This window comes from Lepisosteus platostomus, chromosome 12 (genome assembly GCF_059453375.1).
Source record: "Lepisosteus platostomus isolate fLepPlt1 chromosome 12, fLepPlt1.hap1, whole genome shotgun sequence".
Classification (NCBI taxonomy): domain Eukaryota; kingdom Metazoa; phylum Chordata; class Actinopteri; order Semionotiformes; family Lepisosteidae; genus Lepisosteus; species Lepisosteus platostomus.
In genome coordinates this window covers 1,485,650-1,505,400 of record NC_142622.1, presented here as the reverse complement: position 1 = coordinate 1,505,400, position 19,751 = coordinate 1,485,650, and the positions used below count along the sequence as shown (strand labels likewise).

The 19,751-nt window shown below is 50.7% G+C and overlaps 2 protein-coding genes across 2 annotated transcripts; one reads left to right on the top strand and one right to left on the bottom strand.

Annotated features, from left to right (window-relative positions):
• On the bottom strand, positions 1-8,984 carry LOC148650822 (uncharacterized). The gene is made up of 4 exons (XM_088600385.1): positions 8,840-8,984; positions 7,543-7,597; positions 5,003-5,206; positions 1-4,339 (listed from the first exon to the last, which is right to left on the bottom strand). Exons 1-4 carry the CDS (start codon positions 8,894-8,896, stop codon positions 3,972-3,974), a joined length of 684 nt encoding a protein of 227 aa, XP_088456511.1. The 5' UTR covers positions 8,897-8,984; the 3' UTR covers positions 1-3,971.
• Positions 8,985-9,046: 62 nt separating this feature from the next.
• klhl7 (kelch-like family member 7) lies at positions 9,047-19,466 on the top strand. Its single transcript, XM_088600381.1, has 11 exons — positions 9,047-10,065; positions 10,533-10,635; positions 11,025-11,118; positions 11,414-11,538; positions 12,312-12,487; positions 12,994-13,168; positions 13,755-13,897; positions 14,518-14,758; positions 15,580-15,781; positions 16,258-16,355; positions 17,236-19,466. Exons 1-11 carry the CDS (start codon positions 9,940-9,942, stop codon positions 17,517-17,519), a joined length of 1,767 nt encoding a protein of 588 aa, XP_088456507.1. The 5' UTR covers positions 9,047-9,939; the 3' UTR covers positions 17,520-19,466.
• The last annotated feature ends 285 nt before the right edge of the window (positions 19,467-19,751 follow it).

Sequence of the window (19,751 nt, the reverse complement as noted above, 5' to 3'; positions counted from 1 at the left end):
TTTATTCGGCAACATAAATTTAATTCCAAAATTCAGAGACCATGTCAAAAGTATAATTCACCAGTAACCCTTACATTTTATAGGTCATCAGTTTATTATGGCAAACTAAGATTACCACCAAAGTGCTATTAGTACAATGCATGAATACACAACAAGCAACTTCAATAATATACAGTATTTTAGACTTCAAGAGGTTTTAAATTAAAACTACAATATACATAAAATACTTCATTTTGATTCTTCAAAATCACAGTATCACATTATTAACTTAATGCAGCATTTTTATAAATGTGATTCAATCTGCTAATTACATGCAATTATAGAAATAAACCTTTGAACTGTTCACATTCTCTTCTCAGCAATATACAATGAAGGCTTTACTCAGGGGCTCAGATTCACAAGAACAAAAATGCATCACATGTTCCTGATGGAATGGAGTGTAAATCCATTAACAACAAACAAAAACAGAATAATTAAAAAGATTTGTGCTAGGGCAGAGAACAATGATCACATATTCATAGTTTTAAAAGGTCCATTTACAATGGCAATAGCATTCTGAAAGTAAAAAGGGTACCAGGTCTTTAAAGTCATTAAAACTAAAAACTGCTCAATCCGTTAATAATTCTGTTCTTATAAAGGCTGTTAGAGTTGGGAACACACTGCCCAGCCATGTTGTTGAAGGAGAAACTCTGGTTTAGCTGAAGAAACACTGTGATCCTCAGGTCAATTAACTACCAGATACCATCAGAGCTTGACAGGCCAAATGGCTTCCTGTAATTTCTAACTGTTCAGATGTTTACAGCTACTAAAGACTAAATACGTTAGATGGACTGAGTGGCCCCTTCTCGTTTGAATCCTTCTTTATGTCCTTTACTTCATGTGTCAGTTTGCTGTCTGTTATCGTTCACTGTAGCTTTTGAGCACAGTTACCAAGGAGAACAGCTCTCTCGGCTCATCCAGCACGTCTGCTTTTCAGTAGCTAAAGAAGCTGAGGATCTCATCCGGCCTTGTGTTGAAAAGAGCCAAGGTATCAACTTTGACAAAAGTGGTAAACTGAAAATATAGATCCTTTCAACTGAACAATTTTAGAAATTAGTTTTTTTTTTTAAAGTAAAGAGAATATTCGTGTATAAAATAGAGATACATATTAGGGCCATTGCAAAGCAAGATGATGGTTAATGAAGCTAACACATTATACAGAGCAGTAAAGCACAAAACTGAAGCCCTTACAGGGGTACAGAGGGGATTTAGTGTACAAGAAACAAAAACAGTTGAAAACCTACTTTCACAGTAATAGTGCAGCTAAAATATTCTTAAAAATTTCACAAATACACCATGTTCAAGAAGTAAAGATATTTCCGGTACATCATTACATTTCAGGGCTCGAAATTAATTCATTATTCAAATCAGATCTTGCTAGTTACAACACTCGATCAGTGCTCATACACTTAATGACAAGCGCATGCTCAGAAAATCTTTTTGCAATAATGAATAAAACAAGCATTTCTCAGTTAATCTTTAAGAATATAAAATAAACTGTCCTCTACACTACTCCGAGAAGAACCAACAGAGCCATACAGTATGTAACTGAATAGTGAGAAGAAATATTATCATATCAGCTTTCATTCATATCATCACTTCTGCATCCTACAGGTCTTCTGGCTCAGGGGGTCTCGACCCTGGTCCTGATCCGCCCCAGTCTCTGCAGAGGACAGGGTGTGACCAGCCCCAGGCCTGGGAGACTTAATTCATGGATCTCTTAACATTCGTAACACTTCTGAGGTTGGATAATTAGTAATTTACTGGTCCCATTAAGTCAGGAGTGGCCAAGTTCCTACAATCGCTGTGTTAAAAAAAATCAGAAGGATGTACAAACACCGCCACTGCATGCAGACATAATGCTCTGTTGTAGGCACAAGCATATGGTACGAATTCATAAGGCCATGGGGGGTTAATATACTTAAAGGCACTTAAAATGCAGAGATAGTGTGTGCCATATTGAAATTCCACCTGATCAGTTAAAGTGGAAACCACTGCCATTGTCTAAAATACGACATTTTCAAATTCCATCCCTTTGCTACAGCCTGTCCCTCTCTCAGGCTCACTTGCCTACATTTACCCACCCCCACTACCCATTGCACTTCTCCTGCAGGGAAAACAGAGGCGCCGGCTAGCAGGAGACAACATCAACAACAACAGCGGCTTCATGGCTCAACTCCAGGCTCTTGGAAGCCCTTTGCCGCAGTCAGTGAGCCCTTCCTACCCTCCAACCACGACCTTCACCCTGTCAAGTCTAATTAGGGTCACCATGTGGGGAACAGCAACACACATAGAGACGAGTCAGGCACACTGGAAGCAACCACCTTCCAGCTGCACAACAAACTTCAAGACATGCTTTCGGGGCTGAGCCGGGTCTGCAGATCCTCCCTGAGCGCTGCATGCTCTCCGGATGACAGCCGAGCCGCCACGTGCTGCAGGCACCTTCAGGGCTCGTCCCCTGCAGCAGGGAGCAGCGTGCGAGTCCGTGTGACAGCAGGGTCCTTGCAGAGCTACAACACGTTTAAACACAGCCTGAAGAAGGCAGACATCCCTCCTCGGGTCCTATGCGAATAACAGCGTGAGCTGATATCAACAGCTGCCTTTAGAGTGAAGAGCTCATTCCAGAAGAGCCCGCAAAAGATACATACTGTCCCTACAAGGGCCAGAATTTTACTAACACTTGAAAAGAGCTGATATTCTCAGCCTCTGTGTTACACAACAGCAGGCTCCAGTTATATAAAAAGTTCAGTTTCCAGAGAAGCCTTCACTGCTGTTCAATGCAGTGTCTTAGAAACCTGGCAGGGCTGCAGGGAAAAGGTTTTCAGAAATGGTGCAAACAGAGCTCCCCAACTTAGGATGAGCCCACCTTTCAAAGCCCTTTCAAGCCTGCTCGGCCAGGGATGCTCAAGCCAGCTGGGAGCCCACAGCTGAGAAGCGCGTTCTCTCCGACGCCCCGGGCAGGGTGTGGGTGAGATCTCCTTTCATCTCGCCCAGCGAGAGGAGCGCCGGGCACCATCAGTCAAACAGAACACCAAACCAAAGGGCCAAAGAGCAGTGCCATAAGAGTACTGTAAGTCAATGTAAATGTGTGCCTTCATTCAGAGAGTGAACCCGTGTCCCCGTTCTCCACCTGATCTGCTGCACAGTGGAGCTGCTGCGTGTTACCGAGCTGGGGGCTGTGCTTCAGTGGTGAAGTCCCTTCAGAAGTGAGTCCTCTCCTACCTGTATATGTTAATCGCTGTACAAACTCAAGCAATTAATTGTTAGAAAATACACTGACAGTGATTATGTTTTAAAAACATAATACACCATCTTATATGCCATGAATACCTTTAACACCTATGAATACTCTGTATTATTATGCTCACACATTTATATCTAGAAGAAAGAAAAAAAAAAAGAAGAAAGAGAACACAAGGTTTCGGCCGTGGAGCCTTCTTCAGGTGCCTTCTTCAGGCTCTTTGACACCTGAAGAAGGCTCCACGGCCGAAACGTTGTGTTCTCTTTCTCCTTTTTTTCAGCATGGAATAAACCTATTACTTGTTCCCTTGCAGCCTACGCATGCTGACGCAGCTCCCCACCCGAACATTTATATCTAGCACACACTTACAATGCATGTAGAAAGTAAGGGAGAGTCCTCCTCATGCCTAGTGTCTCATCAGGCTGGAGGCAGAAAGAGCGTGAGACTCGCCCCCGGGGGGGCCACAGGTGCCCCGCAGGGCTAACCCACGCAAAGCCGATACCGGCGTGTAAAGTGATGCAGACAGTCAAGTCCTTCCCTCAAGCACACACAGCCCTCCAGGCAGCAGCCCAGCGCCCTCACCGCTGCTCTTCACTGCCACCTCCAGCGCAGAAGCAGACACTTGAGGTCCTACAGTAGAGCAGATGAGAGCTGCGCATCCTGCTGCGCTGAGCTGCAGTGCTGCAGTGAACTAGGGGGTGATGCCGGCGAGCTGTGCCACCTCATTGAGCAGGGCACTGGCCTCTTTCCTGTACTGTGCCGAGAGCTCCCTGGCTCTGCAGACCTCCCGAAGGTTGTCCCCCAGGTTGGCCTCCACGCGGACCTGTTCCTGGTAGGTCTGGCTGGCCTCCTTCACTCTCCGGGACAGCAGCGCCTCGCCCTGCAGCACCGAGCTGATCATCTCCTGCAGCTTGGTGCCTGCAGCGGCTACGGACTTGGACCCCTGACTGGCCCTCCTGACCTGCTCCTGGGCCTCCAGCAGCTTGGCAGAGGCGGCGTCTGGCTGCACCACCAGCGAGAAGTCATAGCCCTTCATCTGAATGCTGATGTTGCAGGCACCTGCAAGGGAACGGAGACGTGATGAGTGACCCACCCTGACCTTGTTTCCCTCGACTGCAGGCATCAAGGAAACTGTGAAGCGTCAGAGAGACTGTGACGTACAGACCGTTTTAACCAGCCTTTCACTGATGATCGTGCAGAGTGATCAACGACATCACTGAATGGACTTCAAACAACAACACGCAATTCGGAACTCATTTCCGTTGGTTTTTCCTCTCATAAACATCTGCCCATTAATGGGAGAAAAAAGCACGCATCTCAGCTGTTAAAAATAAAGTCAAAATTTGAAAAATCGAAACAGAAAGGAACCTTTTTTTCTGCTCACCTTCAATAGCACCACTGCTGTACATAAGAATTCTTATACTCAGCAGAATGAGGATCAAAGGAAAACCATTCTACAAGTTAGGGTTAAGCCAAAGCCCATTAAAATATTTCCATTCTGGATAATCACCCAAGATTATCATCACCCCTCGCCCCAGAATACATGCATTTCCTGAAATGCTTCCTCTCCATACTCTAACCCGCTTTTATTCTTTCACAAACTCCATGTGACCAAATGCGTTTGAATGCACGCGTGGTGCGGGGCTGTCTGGACAGAAAATTGACTGCAGCACAGCCGACGAGGGGGGAAGCCATAGCCAGGTGATCCCCACTGGACCTCACCGTGCTCCTTCTTCATCTGCTCCAGACAGTCACTCAGACTGCTCCCAGGGCCGCCCCCGGCGCTGCTCTTCAGCTGTCTTACGCTTTGTGTCATAGCCTGGTGATCCTCCTGCTGGCGATTGAAGGTGTCGGCGATGTCCACAAAGCTCCGATCCAGCTCCGGCACTCCGACCAGCTTGACGACGCACCTACCACATTTCTCTCCTGTGCCAAGAGAGGAACGGGCATCGATTACTTTAATCATGTCAATTAGCACAACCAGAGCAATTAAAGGGAAACACAGCCAGATTGGCACTGAACAGAACTGATTACATTTTCTACACCTTGCCTAAGAGTGTATTACAAATGTGTACCCCTGTTCTGCAGTCCAAATTTGTGATAGGATTCCATAATAGAATCCTATCAAATATAAAAATTTATAAAGATGTCCTAATATACTAATCAGCCAGCAGCAGGGAATACAGAGCATGAGGACAGCAGTCGCCTTAATTTTCCCAAAATGCTGAGTAAACAACATTTTAAAATGCAGTAGTTCAGGTGGGGAGCTGCGTCAGCATGCGTAGGCTGCAAAGGAACAAGTAATAGGTGTATTCCATGCTGAAAAAAAGGAGAAAGAAAACACAACGTTTCAGCCGTGGAGCCTTCTTCAGGTGTGTCAGACACACCTGAAGAAGGCTCCATGGCCGAAACGTGTTTTCTTTCTTCTTTTTTTCAGCATGGAATAAACCTATTACTTGTTCCTTTGCAACATTTTAAAATGCACTGTACATGATTATGTTCAATTATATTATATTATATAAAGCCAACACAGATACTTGCACAAGTTTACTACAGAATCTGTTTCTTCAAACAACACTGCCTGTTGTCTGAAATGCCCTCTAATATCCCTCAGTTCTCTAAGATGATACTGACAAACACCAGCATGCTTTAGTGTAACTGTAACAACAGGCAGACTCCCAACATTGAAATTGTATATCTCCTCTGCTCTGTATTTATCACAATGTAAGAAAAATGGAAATTTATAGTCCATCTGGACAGGATGTGCCAAAAAACACTACTTTTTCCCCTTTCCATGAGTTTCAGCTGATGAGAGTCATGCTCTGCATTGGGGTGGAACAGTTGGTTTTCTTAAAGCTTCTCCAGTTCCACAGAAAACACTGTTTAACAGAACCTTTAAAAGCTCTGAATCTATTATCTGAAAAGCCTCTTTGTTACGCCTCGAGAGAGACTTGCTACAGATGATTGCAGCTTTCAAACCATTACATGACAGTAAGAGCCAGGCCCTTTCTTACTGCCAGAGACCTTTACGAGGGAAACTTCAAGCTGAGAGAAAACTCTCAGGCGCTGGTCTCATTGAAGAATGTGGCCTCTCACTGCTGCTGCCCTACATTGCAATACAACCTACGTGGTGATTCCAGTCAGAATCCTGGGAAATACAGGGACCTGGGAGAGACTGAGAGATGGTGAGGTCATATTTGTTAACTGCGTTTACAGTAATGCAAAATCTGTTTTGAATATTTTAAGTGTTACATAAAAACAAGGTGACGTAATGTCCAATGGTGATGAATCAGTGTTTATGCCATGCTTTACATGCATGTCACTTCATTTTGACTGGAGGAGAGAAAACAAGAGCCACTTGCCAACTGTCTGCTGTTAAACCTGACTCACTGCGGTCCTTCAGAAAGAGCTGCACAGCATTCTGGGACTGATTAGCCATGAGGCAGCAGATATGCAAGAATGACTTCCTCTCGGCAGTAAACGCTGCTGTATCCTAAAACACCTGTCATGATAAAATCCAGGTGTAAACGAGCCGTCTATTTAGATTTTTGAATACCACACTGCAGCTCATGCCGTTACCCGAACAGTCCCTACAGACTCATGAACTGCTTGTGTCGACTGCGTTCACCCCTGCTGGACAGGGCCCTCCGCAGACGGCTCTCAGAGGGGGAATCGGCTCGCCTCTGTGCCCCGGCGCCCAGAGTCCCAGGCCCAGTCGCTCCCTTCGAAGGGACTTGTCTCACCTTCTCATGTTCTCAGTCAAGGTGTGAACCCTTTTCTCACAAGGGTGGCGGGGGTGTGGAACAAGCTGCCCAGTCATGCTGCTGAAGCAGACGCCCTGGTTTCATTCAGGGAACGGCTCAGGTGAAGAACACCGGCAGGACAAAATAAACCCCGATCACGCCGAGAGCGTGTGTCAGTGCCTCGCGTGCCTTCTTGTCTGTCTTTTGGATTAGCATTACCAACCTCACCGTCCCTGTGTCCATGTGTACACAAGCTTTGAAAATGGATTAATGGATTCGTAAATAGATCAAAACAAAAACAAATGGGATTTCTACTTTTTCTTTTTAATTCGTGGGTCAGACACGCACGGCATCGGCACCTCACAGTGAGCTGCTGAGAGATTCAAGCTCGCCTGAACAGCCAGAGCAAGAGTGAAGAGAGGCCGAAGGCAGGTGGTTCATTTCTTCGCGCTCTCCGGCATGAAAGTGTCTACAGCGCTGGAAATGAATGTAAACTTCAAAACACCTCCGCTGACGTACCGTGCCTTTCTGGGCGAAACTGCCGGGCAGACTGGGGCTGGAGCAAGGGCTGCCGCTGGAAGAAGCAGAGAGTGAAGCGTGTTTATGCAGCCTGAGAAGAGGCCCCGCCGGACAGGAGCTCCTCGCCCACAGGCCCGCAGGCCCGAGCTCCAGAATCACAGAGTATACCGCCCGTTCCGGACCGAAGACTTCGCTTAGCAAGGCGGCTTTTCCTGCACCGCGGGCTCAGTCCACGTCAGGCCGGCCCCCCAGGCAGAAGCTGCACCAGCACCTGCTAGCCCAGGAGAGTCCGACCCTGGTCCTGCAGGCCTCCGTTCGCTACTGGCTCACCTGGACCGGTCGGTGATGCTCTCCGTCATCCTCAGGGGATTCGGGAGCTGGAGAAGCTGCAGGACAGCAGCCCCCCCAGCACCCGGAGTGGGCTCCCATGGGCTGGGTGTCAGCAAGCCGGGCCGGCTCAGTACTGGGATGGGAGACTGAGGAAAGCAGGCTTGTGCTGTAAGCGGTGCTGGCTGTCCAGCAGGTTGCGCTGTTCCCTCCGGAGCAGAGGGAACCCTCAGTACAGTATAGCGATCTTCAAGGATACTGTTCTGCGGGGCAATACCAGCAGCTGGAAACTATTCCAGCTGCTGGTTTCTGCTGCGCGGGATGAAGAGGGGAGCTGCAGATCGATGGCTTGGACTGATTGGCCCACTCGGGCCTGTTTGTAACAAGCCCGCTCCAGCAGCCTCGGCACACAGAGACATTCAAGCAGCCTCTCCTCCCTCGCCCTTACTGCTGACTCCCGACAGCTGATCAGCTCACGATCAACAGACAGGTGGGAATAACACGCTGCTTCACACGCCCACCATGAGCGTCTGACCTGCTGCAGGAGGTGAGATGTTACAGTGAAGCTGTAATGTTTTGCGGGAGTGCTGACTCTAGTGTCCCGGCTAACTTTTCACTCTGGGCTTGTCCAATATGTCAAGACTACAATTCCCTTTTGATTAAACGACTTCGCTGACTTAATTACGTCTCCATGTTGTAGCCCACAGCTCGACAGTGGAAGCGGGAGAGAGAGAGAGGGGGTTTCTCTCTGAAGACGGACTCCACGACGCTGTAGCGCCTCAGACCGCCTGAGACTTCCTACCGGACACATTCCAGCACGGGGAGCGCAAAACTGCATCGGGGAGATCTTTTTTTTTTTTACAAGGCGTTAAGAGAAGGAAAAAAACACTATTCCCCAGTGATGGTATTTTCGTGCTCTTATTGCGCCTAGCAGATACTTTTTGTATAAAAAAGAAGCCCGAATACTTACTTCTGCCGGGTTTTCTGCCTGTGCAGGACAAGAACAGCAGCAAAACAAGAAAGACATTTTTTTAAGGAAAACCAGAGAATAAAGGATGAGTTGAGGGAAGAAAAAACAAAGCACGTCAAGAACAGAACAACAGCAGGAAAGTTGGACAACCTCACACTTGGCCGAGCTGAGCTATGCCAATGACGTCAGAGTCACGGGACCCTGGCGCAGGCGATCACCTGGAGGGCCGGACCCGGGTCCGCACACCTGAGCGGCTCCGGCCGGCCCGTCCGCGGTGTCGCATCGTGCACCGAGCAGGGGAAGGTGTAATGGGTCATAAAAGCGAGTAATACAGAATGCACTGTCAGTGATTTCTGTCTGTCCTATTTACTGGCTCATTAAATCTCAAGTGCCTTATGGGAGGGAACAGCTCTTTTGAGAGTCGCGTCTTTCACAAGCGAAGTCTGCACAGCGACCTGTAATCGCGTTTGCGTGCTTAATGTCGTTGCTGCCTGGCAGAATGCGCCCCCCAGGTCACGTTAGGATATATTTCATCAACTCAAGAAGAAAAAAAACACAAAGAAGCGTGTGGACCTGTATGCTGCAGAGGAGACCGGAGAGGAAGAGGAGTAAAAAAAAAAAAAACAGGGGCTCCGAGTCGGCAGGGGGAGCTGGCCGAGATCATCCACGCCAGGTGGCGAGACCGAGTCTTTGCCCCGCTCGCTCGCTCGCAGGGGGATGTGGGAAAGGAGAGGAAATAAACAAGCGGGGTGCATTGTCAGCCTGCTTGGAAACAAAAGGGTTACGTAGTTGCGGCGTTGTCTTCCAGAAACTGTCTGCGCCTTTCTGAAAGCCCCCTCGCCCTGCACCGACGCCGGGTACCTCGGGTCTGTCATCGGGCAGCGCACGGCGTCTCCCTGCCTGCTGACAGCCCGGCTTGAGCGGGGGCAGTGGGTCCGTTTGCGCTGGGCATTCCGGGTAGTTGCCGAGGTTTGGCATCTCCTCAGGGGGGGGACCCGAGAGGCCCTGCCAGCGGGACAGCGGGGCGAGAGCCGGGGAGGGGGTTTCACGTCCTTGCGGGGCACGGAGGCGTCGGGCGGGTGCGGAGCCGGGGAGACGCGATGGCTTCCGCCGGCACGGACAAGCCCTGCAGCTCGAAGAAGAAGGCCGAGAAGAAATTCGCTGCCAAGGAGGAGGCCAAGCTGCTGGCGAGCTTCATGGGGGTGATGAACAACTTCCGGAAACAGGTGAGAGGGGAGACGCGAAGCGCCTGGGGCTTCCGTATTCGCCCGAGAGGCGCAGGTGTGCTTCAGCCCTCGATCTGACCCTTCAAGTCGGCAGCCAGCAGCTGTGGTTGAGCCTTTAAAGGCTTCAGTACTGTAGTGGTAGATCAGCCAGCAGCACTATCACCCTGCAGCTCATAGCTGGAGCCCAGCAGGTGTGAGCCTGGCCAGTACCTGGAGGGGAGACTCCTGGGAAAGCCGAGGCTGCTGCTGGAAGACGTGTTAGTGGGGCCAGTAGGGGGCGCTCACCCTCCGGTCTGTGTGGGTCCTACTGCCCCAGTATAGTGACGGGGACACTACACTACTACTCTGTTCCAGGTCCCGGGTCCCCCGTGTAGAGAGTTTGTTTCCCAGAAGATGAGGTTTTGATCTGCCGGGGTTGTTGTTGTTGTTGTTGTTGTTGCTGATGTTCCTCTCTGTCCCGCGAGCAGAAGACGCTGTGTGACGTGGTGCTAGTGGTACAGGACAGGGAGATCCCGGGACACCGGGTGGTGCTCGCCGCAGCCAGCCACTTCTTCAGCCTGATGTTCACCTGTGAGTAATGACTCCCCCCGGGAGAGCACGAGTGCAAAATTACCTTGGCAGAGGAGTCCATCTTGCGCCTCAGTAGCTGACCGCTCCAGGAGTAGCTGAGGGATCCAGCTGGTTCTTTAAAACCTCTGGGTGTCAACAGCCCCCCTCGGTTAGTGTTCCTGACTCCCACCACCCTTTGTGTAAAGAGGCGCTTCCGGTCCTCAGCCGTGAAAGTGCTTCTGGGTCCGGGAATGCTGACAGACCTGCCCGGTTCCGGTCTTGAAGGATCCTCAAGTTGTTTTCCAGGCGGTATGGGTGTGGAACAGAAATGCGAGCGTGACCGTGGCCTGCCGTCTGTGCGCTCGGGGAAATGACCTCGCTTCATTGTAACACGAGTGTCGTTTCCACAGCCAACATGCTGGAATCCAAGTCCTTTGAAGTGGAGCTGAAGGATGCAGAGCCAGACATTATTGAGCAGCTTGTGGAATTCGCCTACACTGCGAGGTAACGGATCTCGCCTCGCCTCGCGGTGGGTCATCAGAAATCGGTCCCAAGCGGTTTTGAAGAACTGACATGTATTTTCTAAATCATGTCCATTTCTACGTTTGTGCCTTAAAAGTCCTGCCTGTACCTCATCAGCTGAGAATCCGCTTTTTCACCTGAGCGTAAAGTTCATGGAGCATTTGGCCAAAACTGTCATCTTGGACTGATCATTTTAGTATTGTGCTAGTGGGTGGATTTCTGAAGGTAGAGGCCATCCTCAAGATCACATTGTAATTTTAGTGCCTTTGTATTTTAGGATCTCTGTTAATAGCAACAACGTTCAGTCCTTACTGGATGCAGCCAATCAGTATCAGATTGAGCCGGTCAAGAAGATGTGCGTTGAGTATCTCAAAGAGCAGGTGGATGCATCAAATTGTCTGGGTAAGATTTGTGATGTGGCTCTGAACTGACGTCAGTGCTGAGGCAGAGTGTCTTTTAAAGATTCCCTGTTGAATTTAAATCTTGCCCCACCTTTTATTGGCTTCCTTTGGAGTATCATTCACTAGAAAAACATACCGAGTTTGTGAACACTTTTATTTACAAGCACGTTTCAGAAAAACCGAAAAGCTCTGTGCATTTGCACACGATGAAGATAACCACAAGCCGAAATAAATGACACACTAAACGTTTTAGTGAACAGACAGGTGTTCAAGTCTTGAAAGTGCTGACCAGGAGGTGCTCCAGTGCCCACTGTGTGGAGGCTGCTCTTCAAGGGGAGAAGACCTGCATCAGCAGACCTCGGGTATAGAGAGGAACTACAGTGCGGAGGTTATCTTCATCTTTTATCGATACTTTCTTGAAGATCCAATTATGTTTAAGGACTAAATTGACCAAGAATATGGACCAACCTAGGGGCTCCCATACCTTTTCTCAGCACTTGTATTTGTACGCGAGGACCTTAGAATAGCCTGGAACTGGACCGTGTTGTGCCTTGAAAGTAGGCAGATGATCCCAGATGTTTCCTCTTAACATTGATAGCTCAAAAAGTGCAAGAAGTGTAGTTCCCAACATGAAAAAAATGAGTGCACCACTGAATGCTGCTTTCACACACTTGTCTTTGCTCTTCCCCATCCTTGCAAAGCGGAGAAAACGGAGCAGCTCCGCTCTGATCCGACACCTGCCCTGACGAGAGTGTCTGTGCGTCCTGCTCGCAGGTATCAGCGTGCTGGCGGAGTGCCTGGACTGCCCGGAGCTCAAGACCACCGCCGACGACTTCATCCACCAGCACTTCACCGAGGTGTACAAGACGGACGAGTTCCTGCAGCTGGACGTGAAGAGGGTGACTCACCTGCTGCACCAGGACACTCTGACCGTGCGGGCAGAGGACCAGGTGAGGCAGCTGGCACAGTGCCCCTGCCCTCTATTTACACACGTCTGTCCAGCTTGGAACTGAGGCTGAGACATCCGACTCCCAGCCCAAATCCACCTCTTTAAGCCCGCACTGAATATATTGTAATTCTGGGGAGGACAGACGCAGTTCCCTGTATTTAAATGTGTTCTTATTAAAATATTCCTGGGCACCATGTACAGGATTCAGGGGAAGGATAGAGCAGTACAGTAAAAGTCAGGGAACGTGCGTGAAGATGTCTAGCGATTAAAACAAAAGTCGGTAAAATCACAATCGCACATGAAAGGCACGCATGCAGGTGAGGCAGAACCAGTGAGATATTCTCTAAAAAGCTGCTTCATACTGGAAGAGCCGGCGAACCATTGTTCCACCTGAGTTTAAGCTGAAACTACACAGCTCCCCACAGTGGTGAAGTGTCCCGCAAGCCTCACGGCAGGGCCTCCTGCGTCTCGGCGGGCGGGAATGGTGACGTCTCCTTGTTCCCGAAGGTCTACGACGCGGCCGTCCGGTGGCTGAAGTATGACGAGCAGAACCGCCAGCAGTACATCGTGGACATTCTGGCCAAGGTCCGCTTCCCGCTCGTGTCCAAGAACTTCCTGAGCAAGACGGTGCAGGCGGAGCCACTGATCCAGGACAACCCCGAGTGCCTCAAGATGGTTATCAGTAAGTGGGCTCTCGGTCTCCGACGGGCTTATCGCTGCTGCCAGCGCCGAGACGGGCTCTTAACGGCAGGCTAGCTGTGAGAGGACGCCCCCGCCTGTCTCACTTACCCTGCCCTTAGCCGCTGAAGGACTCTCGGACTCGGGCAGGACAGTAGGGTGTCTTCTCACAGCTAGTCCGTCGTCAGGGTCGGGGTCAATGCAGGAACGACTCTGAACCAGAACACGGAGGAGCTGAAGGTTGACGATGGACACAACCTTGAAAAGGGTTTCCAAAACCCCCTCCTTCCTTCCTTTCCTGCGCGTGATCACAGAATAGCTCGCATAGAGGAGGGGGTCCGCTGCCTCCACCCCTCCAGCACGGCCCCCGTGTGGCCTGGTGCCTGGCCACCAGCAGACCGGCTGGAGGAGTGAAGCACCACCGCTGGTCTTGGGGTCCGCGTGTTGTCGTGGCTCCGCTGTCTAGAAAAGACTCGAGCCCTCCTTGCGGACGAGCTCCTGTGAAGGATGGAGCAGCGCGTCTGCCTCGAGATGGACCCCCCCCCCCCCCGGCAGACGCGTGCTTCCCTGCCTGTGTTGTTGTGCGACAGGCGGGATGCGCTACCACCTGCTGTCCCCGGAGGACCGCGAGGAGCTGGGGGAGAGCAGCCGGCCGCGGAGGAAGAAGCACGATTACCGCATCGCGCTCTTCGGGGGCTCCCAGCCGCAGTCCTGCCGCTACTTCAACCCCAAGGTGAGCGGCTCCTGCTCGGGCGGGGTCAGGGGCTGGTCTCCTGTCCGGCCCGCCCTCCGTCACCCGACCCGACCAGCTACCGGCGCCGCGCCAGGACCAGGGCCAGACGCCCGCAGAGCAATCTGCTCGCGAGCTCCACGTGCAGGTTGATGCTTAAATACACGTGTCCCTGTCGGGGGCTGGCGGTCATTCCTTGCAGGAAAATCGAACCCGGCGATTCCTGTTGATGTTGGCCTACCATAACTGCGATAAAATAAACTGGCTTTAAGGCAAGGTGACGTCATCTTTAAGAGGGGGTTTTTAACTTCGCAATTCCTTTAGAAAACCACTTGATAACAGGGCATTGAGAACATAAGACAAGGTACAAACAAAAGATGGTCATTTGGCCCATTTAGTAGTTAGTAGCTAATTGATCCCGGGGCCTCATCCAGGTGTTTCCTCAAGGAAGCCAAACTACTGGACTGGATAGGTTGTCTCATACTCCCACAACGCTTTGTGTAAAGAAGTGTCTCCTGTTCTCGATTTTAAATGCACTTCCACCATAGTATCTGCAACCCGTCAGCACCAAGAAGATCTGTGATTTGACTGCGTGTCCCTCTCTGTGCTGCCTCTGGTTGTAGGACTACAGCTGGACGGACATCCGTTGCCCCTTCGAGAAGAGAAGAGATGCCGCCTCGGTGTTCTGGGACAACGTCGTCTATATCCTGGGCGGCTCTCAGCTCTTCCCCATCAAGAGGATGGACTGCTACAACGTGGTGAAGGACAGCTGGTACTCCAAACTGGGGCCGCCCAACCCCAGAGACAGCCTTGCGGCCTGCGCCTCCAACGGGAAGATCTACACTTCCGGAGGCTCCGAAGTGGGTACGCACCCGGAGCGACGCGTCGGCCGCCGCAGACCGCTCGATCGGCTTAACCTTAGCTCTAACGAAAGCTCGTGAGGATCATTCTAAATATTGTAATTCAGTGGGCAAGGAGGGACCTTATTTGGAACGCCAGGCATGCGAGATGAAGTCGCTGAAATAATAATGAGATGTTCAGTTTAATTAAAGAGACTTGCTGTGAAGCGTTTTGGCAGGTCATCCCCGTCTCCCCTGACCTGCCCTGTTGCTAACTGGTTGATGAGTGGAGACTATGCCGCTGGTTGATTGGTTAGTGTAAGCCATGTTGCTAGTACATTAGAAAACCTTTGTTATCCCAGACTTGGAAAATTCATTACCAGTTAGTGTTGAGTATTCACTGGACTGGTTTGTGTGGGCCGCGCTGCCAGTCGAGGGGTCGGTGTGGGCCGCGGGACGGGAGGTCGAGGGGTCGGTGTGGGCCGCGGGACGGGAGGTCGAGGGGTCGGTGTGGGCCGCGGGACGAGAGGTCGAGGGGTCGGTGTGGGCCGCGGGACGGGAGGTCGAGGGGTCGGTGTGGGCCGCGGGACGGGAGGTCGAGGGGTCGGTGTGGGCCGCGGGACGGGAGGTCGAGGGGTCGGTGTGGGCCGCGGGACGGGAGGTCGAGGGGTCGGTGTGGGCCGCGGGACGGGAGGTCGAGGGGTCGGTGTGGGCCGCGGGACGGGAGGTCGAGGGGTCGGTGTGCCCGCGGGACGGGAGGTCGAGGGGTCGGTGTGGGCCGCGCTGCCGAACGAGGGGTCGGTGTTTCCTCATGCTGACGCCTCTCTGATGTGCGGTTGCCTTCAGGGAACTCCGCCCTGTACCTCTTCGAGTGCTACGACACCCGGACAGAGAGCTGGCACAACAAGCCCAGCATGCTGATGCCGCGCTGCAGCCACGGCATGGTGGAGGCCAACGGGCTGATCTACGTCTGCGGCGGCAGCCTGGGCAACAACGTTTCGGGCCGCGTGCTCAACTCCTGCGAGGTCTACGACCCCTCCACCGAGACGTGAGTGTCCGCGCCCGCCTCCCAGGGGCCGCCGCGGCTGCTGGAGTGCAGGGGGAGCTGGCTCCGAAACGGGGCGACGCGGCTCTGGCGCCCCTCGATTCGCGCGCCCGCCGCCTTTCCCATCTGACCTCCGAGGCATGGCCGTGTGATCCGACCTTGACTTGGGGGCGGCCCATTCAATCGGTGCATGATGGAATACAAAGTGGAAAACAGCCGTTTGAAATACTCGGGTTATGGTGAATACAAATTTTGCAGTTCTCCCACCACCAGAATGTCCCTTTTCTGAACGCTCAAGAGCTCATGGGACTTCGGCTTCCATTTGTAAACCTTGTGTGTTACTTGGCAACAGATCCGTCTAGTGGTGGTCAGATGCAAGTGCATATCTCACCCTCTCATAGCAGGTGTGTCTGTAATCTCGGGTTCGGGCAGCAGTTCTCCACGTTGACTGTTAACCGTTGGGTTGAATTGCCTTTCAGATGGACAGAACTGTGCCCAATGATCGAGGCCAGGAAAAACCACGGCTTAGTCTTCGTCAATGAGAAGATCTATGCTGTTGGAGGGCAGAATGGAATGGGTATGTCATGAAGTTATCTTGGATTTTTAAAAAATGTTTCACTGTCTTAATAGCAAGACTATATCCTAACTGTACTGTGTAACATTTCTCATGTGGTGACAGTGCAAAAGTTTGTACACGGTTGTAGCTGTATCTTGAGAGAAGCTTTATTAGCAAATGCACTTTTTCATCTGTAGAGATTGTGTTTAATCAGCTTGTAGAAGTATTGTACTTAAGTAACTGTAGTGGTGTTTAGAGATTTGAGTTTCTCAATTCCCAGGAAACAGACTGTATGAGCCAAAGGTTAAAAAAGCAGAGCTGCAAAAAAACATTAAAATACAACAGGCCAGTGATCAAAACTGAATTCTGAATTCTGAATTGCCTAGTTTTTGTAGAGGAGGAGGAGAAACGGAGTTTTCAAACCAAACCCTTATCTGACCAGTCCAGTCCTCAGATCCCTTGCCGAGACACTGTGGAGTTCCACAGGCTCCTGGAATTCCGTAACTGGGCTGGGAAATTCCTTAAAACGGAAGCAAAAGGCAGACATTTTGTTTCTTAGGAACAAGTAAAGGTTTATTCCAAAAAAGACTACTTGAACCATTTTGTTTCTTAGGAAGGACTGATGTCTGCAAATGTAATCGGGTGAATTGCTTGTTAAATTTTTATTTTATTTGAATCATTTGGAAGGCATCTCATCCAGACACGCTTCATATACTTTTGAAGATGGTTCTGGTTTCCTGCGATTCTTTATTCTTGACTATCCTTTTAAGATTTTCGGGGTCCCGTCACGGGCGTGTGCTGAGGGGGTCAGTCCCCCGGCAGGCCCCTGGAGAGAGTGCTGGCGGGGCGGCAGCGCGCTCCTGTACGTCCGTCTGACGGTCTGTTGCTGCTGTGCTTGCAGGGGGCCTGGATTCGGTGGAGTATTACGACATCGGCAGTAACGAGTGGAAGATGGTGTCCCCGATGCCGTGGAAGGGGGTGACGGTCAAGTGTGCCGCCGTGGGCTCCATCATCTACGTCTTGGCCGGCTTCCAGGGAGTGGGGCGGCTGGGGCACATCCTGGAGTACTACACGGAGACGGACAAGTGGGTGGCCTGCAGCAAGGTGCGGGCCTTCCCCGTGACCAGCTGCCTGATCTGCGTGGTGGACACGTGCGGCGCCAACGAGGACACGCACGAGACGTGACCCGGGGGCGCGGCGACGACGGCGCGCGGGGCCTGCGCCCCGCCGGGGCGGCCTTTGTCGCGCTTGGCGCCGGCGCCCGTTTTAAGTGTCTCTCCTGTTTGGAAAGGATCTCCTCCCGGTAAAACGGGGTCTCTATTGTAAGCCCCCAGCCTGACACAGAAGGATGGGCGTAGTAAATGTGTTCCCATCGCGGCTTAGAGCCAAGAAGTAGATTTATTTTTTATTGTTCCTAAATTGTCCCGAGAGGCGGTCTGCCATCCTGGGAAATAGACTAAAGCGCTGGAAGCTGGCAGGCAGCAGCTGGACATCCCGTACAGGAGTGCGTTATGGCTCGGGAAGAGCTCGCCGTGTCCAGGTGTCCGCCGGAAGCTGCCGGCCAGCCCCTGCACGGCGCAGGTCACAGTCGGCCGAGGTCACTGGCTCGTTTCTCCCCCCTGCGGCTTGCGAGGCCTCTCCGTGCGCACGGCTGGGTGTGAGACCCCCTGATGAACTCCAGAGAGCTGCTGTTTGACCCCTTGACCAGATCTGAAAGTGTTTGTCCAGATATTTTCAGAGGTGCAGAAGGTTTCGAAGTCCTGTTGTCGGCCCTCCCGAGTTTTGTTGTTAGCGGTTTGTAATTCTGTGCGCTGATGGTACTGCTGTTTAAGTTGTAGTTGTGCTCCATCTTGCTGGCCCATGTGGCCGTGCTGTCTCCCTCACCATTGGCTGCTGCCACGGGCTCACAACTTGTTCTTGCTGTACAGGGGGACATCTTGTGGTTAAAGTGTGCAAGTTACTGATAAAGACTCCAGATCTCAGTAAGGCAAGACTGTAATGACTTTTGAAAAAATTATTTCATCACCGTTTGACCTTTTTGTTCAAATTTCTGTATTAGTCGAAATGTCAGTACCTTTGTTCTCAAAATACATCTGGAGAGGCGATCGCACATGATCTCTGCTAGGAAGAGCATGAACCCCAGTCTCTGTGACCGGGGCCGAGTCTGCCAGAGGCTTGTTGTAGTGTGGGCTCCGGCGCCAGCAGTCATGGAAATAAACGAGTTAAAGGCGGAGACACTGGATGAGCCACTGAAAAAGGATAAATGGGATTTTAAACCATTTCAGTTTTTTTTTAGAAAGTCGCGGCGTTACAAAATTAAAAACCATTGCACATTATTAAATGGGAAAGATGATTCCCAGGGTGGATCAGTGGAGGTGCTCACTTCAGACGCAGGTGGGGCTCTGTCCAGCGGTCAGGGGTTTGAGCCGGGGTCACTAGATCGGCTGGGCAGCATCAGCCCAGCAGGGGATTTCTCCGGAGGCTGCGGAGAGTTCACGGAGCACAGCTGAGGTTGGGGGATGGACTGGGAGTCCCTCTGCGAAGAGTCTCAGGGCGGGGACATGTACCGGCCCTCCAGTTGGTACCGGCCCAGTCCCTGCACTGGTGCTGGTTCCCTGCAGCTTGTAGTGTCTCTGCAGGTGAATCACAGGTGAGAAGAGCTTGTCTGCCTCTCCCTATTCTCCAGTGCAGTCTGTCCCGTACATAACACACCTGCTGGCTCCCACACTGGGCCAGTATGTGGTGAAGGCAGCTCTGTTTTATTTAAAAAGAGGACAGTGGTTCATGCAGGTTCTCAAACAGGGGCCTGCGGGGGTGGCACTGTCCCTTAGTCACTTTACAGAGGGACTTTGGTCAAAACAGAGATCAGGGAACACCAGTCCATTAAGTGCAAACAGTTATCATATTATTTGTAATTTTAATTATGAAGTACAGAAAAGTACCAATATTCAGGTCAATTTTATTATATAAAAGGAAAATGGAATGTTTTAGCAGTGTATTGTAAGAATGTCATGACATTAATGGAATACAAATGTACTTTTTGTGTTGTTGGTATAATGCATTATGGGAAGTGTATCCAAATGTTGAAAAATGCAAGAAATTCTTATTAAAGATTATTAACTGTTCAGTAAACGTGTTCTGTAAGTTCTACATAACAACTAGAACTTTAAACCCTGCGACGGTAACTACTTTGTTCACAATAGCTTTCCTAAAGAGGATAAACCCCACAATTTTATTTTTTTAATTGCATCCGCTTGGTTTTTTCAGACGTCTGACTTGTAGGTTATGGGCAGTCAAAATTGCACTTAAACCCACATAGATGAAGACCAGAGACAATCCATATGGCAGTATCAGTGAAATATAAAATATAATACATAATACACACTTGTAAATGATTAGCAATTTTTTAATCAAGTT

Excerpts from the sequence above, each read along its gene's own strand:
- LOC148650822 (XM_088600385.1), bottom strand. The coding sequence starts at position 8,896 with ATGTCTTTCTTGTTTTGCTGCTGTTCTTGTCCTGCACAGGCAGAAAAC. Across the intron at positions 7,598-8,839 it reads AGGCAGAAAACCCGGCAGAA|CGGCAGCCCTTGCTCCAGCC; the intron begins GTAAGTATTCGG and ends TGCTTCTTCCAG. Across the intron at positions 5,207-7,542 it reads GTTTCGCCCAGAAAGGCACG|GAGAGAAATGTGGTAGGTGC; the intron begins GTACGTCAGCGG and ends CTCTTGGCACAG.
- klhl7 (XM_088600381.1), top strand. The coding sequence starts at position 9,940 with ATGGCTTCCGCCGGCACGGACAAGCCCTGCAGCTCGAAGAAGAAGGCC. Across the intron at positions 11,119-11,413 it reads GAATTCGCCTACACTGCGAG|GATCTCTGTTAATAGCAACA; the intron begins GTAACGGATCTC and ends TTTGTATTTTAG. Across the intron at positions 15,782-16,257 it reads TACGACCCCTCCACCGAGAC|ATGGACAGAACTGTGCCCAA; the intron begins GTGAGTGTCCGC and ends ATTGCCTTTCAG.